Here is a 12072-nt window from a genome sequence, read left to right on the forward strand (position 1 = left end):
GGACCCCTCCTCCAGAACTTCAGAACTAAGAAGACTTAAGACAGTTCTGAAGACAGGAGGGGGTCCAACTTGGTATTAGAACTGCGTACCTAATATATATATATATATATATATATATATATATATATATATATATATATATATATATATATATATTATATATATATATATATATATATATATTATATATATATATATATATATTATATATATATAATTGAATATTGAATATTTTTCTGTATTTAATTTGAATAATTTCATTTACCAAATTAACTTCTCGTGTTATTCTGTTATGAATAAGTGATGGGTACAGACATGCGCAGTAAACTGATATAATCACACTATAAATGTATGAAGAGGCAGTGAACTGTGAGCGCGCGGGAACGCGACGGTTCATTAATTCTCAAACACCGGAGAGAGGAAGCTCGTGCCCGCGCCTCTCAGCCTCCCCTCCGTTCCGTGAACGCGCGGGAGCGAGCGTCAGCATCAAGGACAGACCTCGGGCTCGCGAGCATCAGGTCATCTGAGCATCAACGAGCTTCGACCGACAGACACCGAGTAACGGGAGCAGAGGAGCGGACAGACAGACACACGGTACCGGGAAAATAATGTCTGATGGTCTCTGGGAAATGAAAGGAGCGCACGAGGACTGTGAATCAACAGGACGAGACCGGATCAACAATGTCAGCGGGTTTACCGGGTAACCTGGGACTGGAAAACAGCGTCTAATCGGTGAGAGACGCGACAGAGACCAGGATCCGGTGTGAGACCGCGAAGAACCACAACAACACCACAGCGGAGGTTTTCACCGCTTCAACGTTTAATTCACCAAACAGTAAAAAAATCGACCTTTAACCTGACAGACCCGAGGCACCTACCGTGACCGAACCGGAGCAGGAGCAGAGGGACGGTACCGGACTGAGCACCGGGACAGATCACCGTGATTTAAATAAACCACAGACGGTGAAATCAACAGGAGACTGAACGACGCAGTTCAGTAACGGAATCCAGACCCGAGAGGACGAGAGACCAGAGGGTGTCATTTGAAAATCTGATCCAGGGCCAGATCCAAGACCAGGACCAGATCCAGAACCAGCTGAAAACAGTGAGTCACAGTTTATTGTTTGGACCACTGATTACCATTTTTCTGGGGTTTGTTTTGCTTTTTTCTGTTGTGTGTCGTTGATTTCAGGAGATTAATTCAAGAAACTGATTAAATTCATCTTGTTTCATGTTTTTATGTCAAAGGAAATAAATGAAAATAAAAATAAAGACAAAGAAACAGGAAACAGAGAAACAGGTTGTTTCCTCCTCCCCCACCTCTTTATTCCTCTGCTCTCTGAATAAACCAGAATAATAAACCAGAATGAAGTTTGTTAAAGAGCCAATCAGTGATTTACATGTGAAGTGAAGCCCCGCCCACCACCAGCGGTCAGACCAGCTGATTGGACGCCACTGCGGTCTCTCATCAGGTGTGTTAAGGCCTTACATCAGCAGTGTACAATGATTATTCGCAGTCGTGACGTAAACTCACGGGATTCATCAATAATCAGTAGTCCAGGTGATGATTAGAAACGTTTACACCTGTCTCCTACAAATGACCTTCACATACAAGTAGTGTGATCAGTTTGATAACAATGATATTTGTGACTCGTTGGATAAAGACTGGGAATAGGAGGAGTATTCACTGCAGATATGACAGTGGTGTTAATCTTCTCTCTACCAGAATGAATAAATGTATTTATCCAAATGTGGAACTAGTCCTTTAAACACAGGTGAGTCCAGCAGCTGGTCACATGATCACACAGGTAAGTGGGAGGGGCTCAGGCAGGTATGGACAACAGGTCGCTACAGGCTGGCTGGGATAAAGAGGAAACAGGTGTGAGTCTGTAGGGAGGAGAACAGGTGGATCTGTCTGAAGCTGAAAAACTAATCAATCAATCAACAGAAAATTGATCAGTAACAGTTCTGATCATTGATTTAGTGATTTTTAGTTTGATTTGTGTTTTTATTTCAGCCTCTAATAATCTAATAATCTGTTTGACTGTTGAAGAAAAACTAAGTTAAACTCCTCTTCCCTGTTCTCTAACCACCTCCTCCTCCTCAGTGGAGCTGCGTGGCGTGCTCCTCCTTACCGTGCTGCAGTTCTGTTCGGTGGCCCGGTGCGGCTGCGAGCCTCGGCTCGTGAACATCGGTGCCGTCCTGAGTCAGAAACGTTACGAGCAGGTGTTTAAGGAGGCGGTGAGCCAGGCCAACACACTGTACGGGAAGGACAAGTTCAAGATGAACGCCATCTCCGTCACGCACAAACCCAACGCCATCCAGATGGCCCTGTCTGTCTGCGAGGACCTCATCTCCAACCAGGTGGGGGCCCGCTCACAATAAAATCCTGAGTCAGGTCTCAGAAATCATCAGTTTGAAGTTGTTTCCTCTGCAGATTCTTTTACACATGAACAAACATTCATTTTTAATTTACACATTCTCTCACAAACAGACTGTTTGTGAAAGAATGTGGCAGTGGCAGCAGGCTAACAGACAGTTTTACGACTCTCCACACACGTCTCTAAATAATATCGCAGAAATACGACAAATACACCAACGTAAAAATCCCTCTCTACGACAATGCCACAGCTTCTTTACTGAAATGAGGGTTTGATGTTCAGACTGTTCCTGTCATATATAATGATTTCACAGATGTTCGTGTTAAAAGTTTAAATACTGAGGTAAAAGTATGTAAAAGTCTCTGTGACGACATGAATGAGAGTGTTGTTGTTTTCATAGTTTTATTTATAGGCTAAAGCAGGTTCAGGTTCCTGTTAGCATTAGCTCAGCTTGATTCTCTGATAACTTCAGATCCAGACGTTTGATGACGTGAGATAAATAAGGACTTTAAACTGTGAATCATGTAAAGCTGCAGAGCTGGAAACATCTCCTCATCAGAGATCAGTTTTTTATTATCAGTGAAATCTGCTAAACTCAAGATTTAAAGATTTATTTGTCTCATTCAGTTTGAATATGTCATGTGACAGGGACAAGCTAAAAGGCTAATGTGCAACAATAATAACTAGAATTAAAGAAAAAACAAGAAATGAAGGATAAACGTGATATGAGCTTGTGTTTTATTAGTCATCAGTGAATGTACAGTGAATGATCATCACCATGAGACGTTCAGACTGATGCATTGATAAAAATAAACCAGTCAAAGTTTCCAGAATTAGACTTTAGATGTTTTTATCTGAGACATTAAAGTGTCTCAGTGGCGTGTTTGTGACCTTCAGCTCCGACTCTGATTAAAGACTAATCAAAATAAAGTGATGTGAGACGCAGCAGCTGCTGCAGGAAACTCAAACTGAGGCGACGACATCAGCTCGTTTAGTTTGTCTCATGTTGTTTGTCGTCTTTAGTTCGTCCTGTTTTAGTCTCAGACACCTCATCTGTCTGCAAACACAACCCGCAGCGTCCATGATGCTGTCTGATTCATCTCAAAACCCAGAAAAACCACGTCCACTAAAGTGCACGTTGTGTCCGGCAACATTATGGACAGGATTCTGACAGAGACAGAGCTTTCAGATCCTCAGCCGTCCCTGTTAGGAACTGGCATTTTCATGACTTTTTGAAGTTGAATAATGGAGCCAATTTAAGTCCATTAGTCCCGAGGTCATTGTTAACACGTGCCCTCCACCCAAATTAAAATAATAATAATGTTAAAAAATGGACCAACCACTGACCGAAATGTTCCAGTCACTGTTGATGTAACAGCAGGTGACATTAGACTGTCCATGTATCTGCTGTTGTTGCTTCTTTCTTGGCTGCCTCATTGGACTTCCTCTCAGTCTAGCTGGTGATGGTCTTCTGTGAAGACACGGTGTGTTCAAGTTCCACAAACTCCACGAGCCTTTTAAAGCTTCACTCACAGGAAGCATTTCATCTGAAATCTCTGACGTCACCAGAGCAGTCACATGATGGTTTATGTCCAACATTCAACATTTCTGTGACTCCTCATCATGCTGCTTCATCCTGTATAACACACATTCAGCCTTTGTCCAGTTGAGTAACAATGTTCCACACAAAGTGAAGATGTAGAAACAGAATCATAAACATGAGTTCCACATCTCTGTGAAGTAAAAGAGAAATCTCCTCCCACCTCCATAGAAATGTGTCTTAAAAAAGATGTGGACTATGCTAACTGTTTGACTATTCGTGCACATCCCTAATCACAATATATCACTACCAGACAGAGCAGATCCCAGGAGCTGCTGGAATACCACCACCTCCATCTGTTAATGTGTCTGTGTTAGTGTGTGAAACTACACACGTCTGTCACCACACAACAAGTGGTTTTGTCATAAAGTGAATCTAAGGCCTGTAGCAGTGAAAACACGAGTCTGTGTCCCAGCTGCTGCAGTGACGTGAGGCTCCTATGATGTTCAGCACAGACAGAATCAGAAGACTTAGCGCTTTCAAACAGCGTAGACTGAGACCAGAACAGACCTGGACAGACCTGGACCAGGGACAGAGTCCTACAGGTTAAACTGAAGACAGAGAATGTCACAGAAAGAGAAACAGAAAAACGTTTTCACATCCAACATCTTTCAGTAACGTGTTTCTTTTGTGGAGGAAATGAGGCCAACATGGCGGGGAGAGAGAGAGAGAGAGAGAGAGACAGAGAGAGAGAGAGAGAGAGAGACAGAGACAGAGACAGAGACAGAGAGAGACAGAGAGAGAGAGAGAGACAGAGACAGAGACAGAGAGAGAGACAGAGACAGAGACAGAGACAGAGAGAGAGAGAGAGAGAGAGAGAGAGAGAGAGACAGAGAGAGAGAGAGAGAGAGAGACAGAGACAGAGACAGAGAGAGACAGAGAGAGAGAGAGAGACAGAGACAGAGACAGAGAGAGAGACAGAGACAGAGACAGAGACAGAGAGAGAGAGAGACAGAGAGAGAGAGAGAGAGAGACAGAGAGAGAGACAGAGACAGAGACAGAGAGAGAGAGAGACAGAGAGAGAGAGAGAGAGAGAGACAGAGACAGAGACAGAGAATGGGAATCAGAACCAGTGAGAGATGGCCGTCAGATTAACATCCTCTCTCTCTCTCTGCAGAAACACAGATGTAATCCCTCCATCCTCCCAGAGGAAAGATGGAGGGATTATAGAGACAGCAACACACACACACACACTCACACACTCGGTGCTGTATAACAGTGTGTTTGCTGCAGGCTGGTTTTCTCTACATGTCGTCACTGTAAATGTATTTATGTTGTATTTTGCTGAAAAGCCTCAGCATCACAGCAGACCTCTGTACTATCACTGCTTCACTCTTCACTGTTTATTATTCCACTAAAGTATCATTTAGTTTTATCAGCTCTCACATAAACAGCTTGGAGGTGAAGCCTCGCTTCTTAAAAATGATGTTTAGTTTGAAAATGAACCATTAGTCTGCAGCAGTGGGATTAATCCCTGAAGACTGAACATGTTAGAGCAAACAAATGTAGACATGAAGGTTGTGTTACACCGTCCACAGCAGATTAAATATCTACAAACTGAAACATTTCAAAATACAGTCCAATGAGACAAATTACCAGAAAATGCAGCTGTTTTATAAGAGATACTGACTTTATATTTCTGTTTGTTTTGTGTCTCATTTCTGCAGGTGCATCAAAATTATTTTGTCAAAACAAGAAAAGAAAAAGAAAAAGAAAAGAAAGAAAAAAAGAGTAATAAATTGAGATTTTAAAAAATGCTTTAAAAAACATACAGAATATTTAAGAACAGTCCGTGTCACTTCCATAGCGAAGGCTGCTAGAATACATCTTAATAAAAATATATATATATAAAGCTCTGTATTTTCTTTATTATTTCCATGTAGACTCATATCCTGCTTCCATTTATTTCTTCATTTCTTCTCTTTCTTCTGCAGGTGTATGCGATCCTGGTCAGTCACCCTCCTCAGTCCAACGACCACCTGACTCCGACACCTGTTTCCTACACTGCCGGTTTCTACCGCATCCCTGTGGTTGGCCTGACGACACGCATGTCCATCTACTCTGACAAGGTAAGCTGAGTCACCATGAGGCTGGAACCTCTCAAGGCGATGTTGTTTTCTGAGGTGTTCCTCGGGGCTCCATTCTAGGCCTTTTAGTATTTTCTCAGTATCCTCCTTAGCTGGGGCTAAAATCAGAAAACACATTGAGACATCTGTCTCCACTGATTGGAGATAACATCCAGGAGTTTGTCTACATTGTCCTGAAGACCAGGTGAAAACCTAGTGTATGGCTGGACTGTGTGTGGATGTGGGGAGTGTCTCTCCCGGGCTGCTGACAGCATCGTCAGCTGATGTTAACTCACCATAACAGTGGTAGTTTTCACTTCAGCTGTGCACATTCCTGTGAAGTGTAGAACTCTGAAAACACCTGACTCAGAGCGGAGTGGGCGAATAAAATAAATCACAGTCTCTAATGATGAAGAGAAACTGTTTGCACAAAATCATTTTGACAGAAAAATGGCCAATGGGAAAAGTACAACACCTAGCTGACCAATGGTATTACTTGATCACTCATTCACGAACATTCGCATTTATAGGGCTGACAGTTAGCAAGACGATGACTAATACAAAACAGGTGACATACCTGCACTGAATAAAAGTCCATCCATTTTCTTATCTGTGGTTGGGTCACAGTGGCAGCAGGCTAAGCAGAATATTCCAGAGGTCCCTCTCCCTAGCAACATTTCCCAGCTCTTCCTGGAGAATCCCAAGGTGTTTCCCAGCAAAATGGGATATATGATCCCTCCAGAGAGTTCTGGGTCTGACGATCACAGTCTAATGAAGCCAACAGAACCACATCATCTGCAAAGAGCAGAGATGCGAGTCTGATGTCCCCAAACCGGACACTGTCCATGAATGTCACAAACAGGATCAGGGTCCAACACCCACTGAAATACTAAATGAGTAATGAGTAATTCAGCCTGGCTTCACACCTGTGCCCAGCGTCTGATAGGGGACACACATGCAACATTTAATGATCATTAATCTTGGTTTATACTTATGTGTTGAATAGATGTCATCATGGTGACACAGACCACAACGTGATTGGTCGGCTATGTACATGTCTGTGGGTGATCCAGGTTATTTTCACAGTTTCAGAGGTCAAACATGTTCAGACCATCCTGTGTTAAATTCAGGCTTCAGTAAGTGCAGGTTGTAGATTGTTTAGACTCAGTTCAGACCCTGGGTCAGACATGTGATTGAACTGTAAGCCTCTCAGAGTCTCTCTCAGGTTTACAATATTGATGAAATCATTCAGAGTGTCATCAGCCCCCAGAATATCCCAGCACTCCCAGTGAGCCACGCTCCAGTTACTCTCCAGTTCATTTCAGAGGATTCGGACTGGTGATGAAATATTCACATCACATCAGTCAGTGTTCCAGGTAAAGGAGACACTTTCAGGTTAACTGACAAAGTGAGTTGCAGAGAGTTTGATTCTGAGATTTAAATGCAGGTTTCACACATAATTTAAGTGTCAATGAAAAATAAAGTGAGTGAATGAATGTGCTTCCTTATACAAGACTGTCAAATATCTTGGTGTTAACCTCATACATGATATATCAGGAATGTCCAGGAGGAATTTCTTTTTGGGAATTTAGTTTTTATTAATTACACATGACTCATGTTTTATGTTATGGAGGGAGACTCTGATACATAAATCTAGAAAAAAGAAACCATATAAATGAATAGATCCAGAAGGAAAAATGAAAACAGAACAACAGCAGAGGGAAAACATATCATTCATACATGTTGAGCCGTACTACACTATCACATGATTGTTAAGGTGGCTGATGACTATTTAGACCTAACTTACATTTTAATGTGAGTCCAGAACTGGTTCCCCAGGCCCCCTCCTTCCTCCTGATCTCCACCTGTTCTACTCAGCAAACATTCATATGATGATAGTTGCACCTCTGCACTAACCCATTCTTTCAGGTCTGGAGCATTTGTTTCCTTTTAATGTCTTAAAATAACCCAACAGACTGTTGTCTTAAGTGCTAGAGTCGAAGGTGACTGAACTTCTTTGAGGTTTCTTGAAGATGCTTTACCTCTCATCTGAAACGGTTGCTCAGTTCTAGAGACTGGTTGGGGAGTCCCAGGCATTTAACCTCTTGGGGGGGGGGGTCCCATCCTGTCGAGTCAACTCACATGATGACTCTAAATACCAGGGACTCCTACACCAGCCTCTAGAACTGATGAAGCCTTTCAAAAGAGAGGTGAAATGTCTTCAAGAAACCTAAAAGAACTCCATTTGCCTTTAACTCTAGCACTTTACACCACCATGACCTAGATGACTGAGACCCTCCACAGACTGTTGTCATACAATAACACAATACTTGCAGAAAATACACAATTGGGTGTGTTTGGTAAAAACAGACATTAGGACTTATAGGTATTTCTGAATCAAATAAAGATGAAAATGAATGAATTTTTGATGCACAGCTTCATCCAACTTCAGTTGAAAACTCTGCAGCAGATCTGATCTGTGCTCTTCACACATTTATGATCAACAATATGTTCTCAGCTTGGATGTTGTGTTACAAGACTGACGCCTTCCTCCTCATCCTCAGAGCATCCACCTGTCGTTCCTGAGGACGGTGCCTCCGTACTCCCACCAGGCTCATGTCTGGTTCGACCTGATGAGGGAGTTCAGGTGGAACCACATCATCCTGATTGTGAGCGACGACCACGAGGGCCGAGCCGCCCAGAAGAGACTGGAGACACTGCTGGAGGAGAGAGAGACCAAGGTCAGCTGACTCACACACACACATACACACACACAGTCAGTGTGAAGACACGTCTGTGCTGCATGTCATGTGTGTTTATGTAACACTGTGTGAGCTGTGGTCTAATCCAGGAGTGAGCGGTTTTCTCTGCATGAAAAATAATGAGCTGGAGTGTGTGTGTGTGTGTGTGTGTGTGTGTGTGTGTGTGAATGTGAATGTGTGTGTGTGTGATGCTGTTGTCTCATCAGTCCATCCCTCCATCCATCAGACTGCGGTTTCACTTCTATAACCAAACATAGGCCGAGGAAAAAAAAATTCCCTGTCAAGAAATGAAGGGTTTCCATCACCTGAAATACTATGGGGCTTTTAATTTGAAAAAGTTACAAGAAGTTTTGAGTTTGTATCAACAGTAACTAACAGGATTCAGAACCTGAGTAATGGCTGGCACTGGGACACTGGTAGCGGATCCTTTCGGTCCTGTCAGTTTGTGGAATGGGCCTTCCATGGATCCAGTTTGTTCTGGTTTAGATGGGGGGGAATCTGGGGAGTTTTGGAGACCAGGTCAACACCTTGGGCTCTTTGTGGTGAGACATTTCTGAGGAGTTTTTGTGACCACCAGTTCTGGATCAACAAAGCTTTTGGTGACTCTAGTTTCTAGTTGTTGGGACCAGTGGCAACGAAAAATGTCCAACCAAAACCTGTAGAGTCTGATACAGAATCAGAACAGATAAGGCAGCATTCCATCAGATTGTTCATTAACTTCAATTAATAGAACAGGATTTTATGTTGTGAAGATACATAGATCACGTGTCTTCTGAAACACCAATACAGTGTATTGGGATCAGCTTCAGTTGTCAAAAGTGAGATCTCAGAATTGCATCACTGCTCTTTGCAGATGATGTGGTTCTGTTGGTGGTCAGGATGAGGGTCAGCACCTCCAAGTCTGAGACCATGGTTCTCTGCCAGAAAATGGTGGATTGTTCCTCTGTTTGGGGGCAAGGTCCTCTGGAGGTTTTCTGGGAACGTCCAACTAGGATGAATCTTCAGGGTAGACCCAGAACTTTCTAGAGAGATTATGTATCACATCTGGCCTGGGAATGTTTCAGGGTCCTCCAGGAGGAGCTGGAAAATGTTGCTGGGGAGATGGATGTCTTGAATACCTTGCTTGGCCTGCTGCCACCATGACGTGACCCTGGATAAACAGAAGAAAATGGATGCATGGATGAAGGAGAATTATAAGTTTCCACTGACATAGTCCCTGATGTGTAAATAGCTAAAGAAGTAGAGTGACTTCAGTGTAAATTTGGCTTTAAACTGAGGAAATGATGAGAATCTATTGCCAGTACAGAGGTTGTTAAGAGTAACGAGCCCCATCCTTCTCCAGTTTAAAAGACCACATCTTGTTATGAAGGGAGAAACAGGGGAGGAAGCTAAAATGGAAGAGATGCTAACTTGAATAATCAGCAGCTCTGCCGTTGAGAGGTGTTAGTAGAACTGAAACTGCTCTCTGTGTATCCCTCCATCATCCCTCCATCATCCCTCCTGGCTTCAGTATTCTTTCTGCCAGAGGTTTCACTGCAGCTTCTCTTTCATCACTGCTTTTTCTTTACTTTTCCTCTTCTTCTTCTTTATGTATTTTAATCTCCACCAAGAGCGTTTAGTGTTTGATCCTGTGCAGTTTATTAGTCAGCAGATATCTGAACATGTTATGAAGGAGCCTGGTTGTTCACAGAGATAAAATACAGGATTCTTATTCTCTCTTTTTAAAACATTTTTTATTCTGTTTTGGTGTTTTATTTCAGTATTATTTCCATGTGTCGGTGCAGATTTGTCTCTGGTTCTTCCACATTCAGCTGCTCTCTGAGTATCCTGCTCGTGTGTGGCCTGTGTTGATGCCATATCTCAGTTTTTTGGATCAGCCTTTAAAGTGTTTGGTTAGTTCAGTTGAAGCTGCAGGAGTTTGTGTAGCTGCTGTAACATGTTCTGCTGCCACAGAGGAAATAAACCAGCTCACAGCATCTCATGACGTCTTTACAGCCGAGAGTTACAGCTGTCACAGATGATGAGTCTGAAAAATATGAACCATCAGAGAAAATAATTATTGAACCTGAAGCAGCCAGACACAGTTTCATTGTCAGAGAAAACTGCAGTTCAAGTCTACTCACTTGAAGTCTTGTTTTCCCAATGTTATTTCGTACAGTGCAGTGTGTTCACTCACAGAAGTGTAATAGATTACTTCAGGACACTGTGCTCACTTCATCAGTCACATTGCAATACAGTTTTTCAGTATCATGGTGCGTATCATCACGTTTTCTGAATGCATCTTGCCACGGTGCATTGTTACATCCCTAACTGTGAGAACATTTTCATTATTTTCCCATGGACTAAATCTCTGAGTTGAATGAAGAGGATCTGTCACGTGTCCCATGATTTTCCATCACTGTGTATTACAGATGATAAATGTCTCAATGTTTTGTGTTATTGGATTTATTCAACTAAAAAATCTTTGTTCAGTCTTGGTGGAGGTTCTTTTTATTTTCCTTTTTTGCTTTTGTTTTATGTTTGTTTATGGTTTCATTTTTTCCTTTACCTCTGTAGCACTCTCTCTCCCTCTCTCTCTCTGTCGATCTGTCTGTCCATATCATCTTTCAGTTCCTCACCTCCGTCTGTTGTCTGGTTTCTCATCACCTCGACACTGACGGAGAAGTCGGAGTCGTGCAAACACATCTCAGCTGCTTCTGTCACAGCTGTCGACCTGACTCGCTGTTAAACCACCTGTCTGTTTGTGTGTCTGTCCACACGTCAGCAGACAGACAGACTGCTATGAGACAGAGAATGTTTCCAGCAGGAGGAGTTAAGGTTTAGAGCTGCAGGAACAAAAACAGATGAGGTGCGGGAGAGTGGAGTCATTTGAGGTGGAGGTTTGATTTCAGAAGTAAAGGAAACATGTTTCAGCCCTGAGTATCGTCTGCAGGATTTCCCCAACAACTTTCAGCCATAAAGCAGCTGTAGTTCAGTGGTTGACATGTTAAATCTCACTCCATTAATCTGGACACAAACAGAAATGTAAAAAACAGTTTGTGGTTTTAGAGGGAGTCATAACCCTGGTTGTCTCCCTAGTGTTAGAGTTGAAGGCAGTTGGTCTTCTTTTAGTTTTCTTAAAAGGTCAGTTCCGTTCATCAGTTCCATCAGTTGGTTGGGGAGTCCCAGGTATTTAAGCTTTGGTGGGGGTTGTTACATTGGAGGTGGTCCTCAGATTCACAGAAAATGTTTGACATTGAACAATTATAAATTTGGTTATTTTC

General features: G+C 42.6%; 1 protein-coding gene across 5 annotated transcripts in view; it reads left to right on the plus strand.

Moving 5' to 3' along the window:
• The first annotated feature begins 507 nt into the window (after positions 1-507).
• grin1b (glutamate receptor, ionotropic, N-methyl D-aspartate 1b) overlaps positions 508-12072 on the plus strand; it is a 50855-nt gene continuing 39290 nt past the window's right edge. For 4 of the 5 annotated variants that reach the window (XM_018693471.2, XM_018693454.2, XM_018693448.2 and 1 more), the window contains exons 1-4: positions 508-1105; positions 2108-2364; positions 5916-6050; positions 8612-8788. In XM_018693471.2, coding sequence (XP_018548987.1) covers position 1105; positions 2108-2364; positions 5916-6050; positions 8612-8788 — 570 coding nt within the window. In that variant the 5' untranslated portion in view covers positions 508-1104. The remainder of the gene's footprint in view (positions 1106-2107; positions 2365-5915; positions 6051-8611; positions 8789-12072) is intronic. The other variant, XM_051069465.1, reaches the window with a different exon arrangement.

Source organism: Lates calcarifer, unplaced genomic scaffold, assembly GCF_001640805.2.
Source record: "Lates calcarifer isolate ASB-BC8 unplaced genomic scaffold, TLL_Latcal_v3 scaffold_20_43, whole genome shotgun sequence".
NCBI lineage: Eukaryota > Metazoa > Chordata > Actinopteri > Centropomidae > Lates > Lates calcarifer.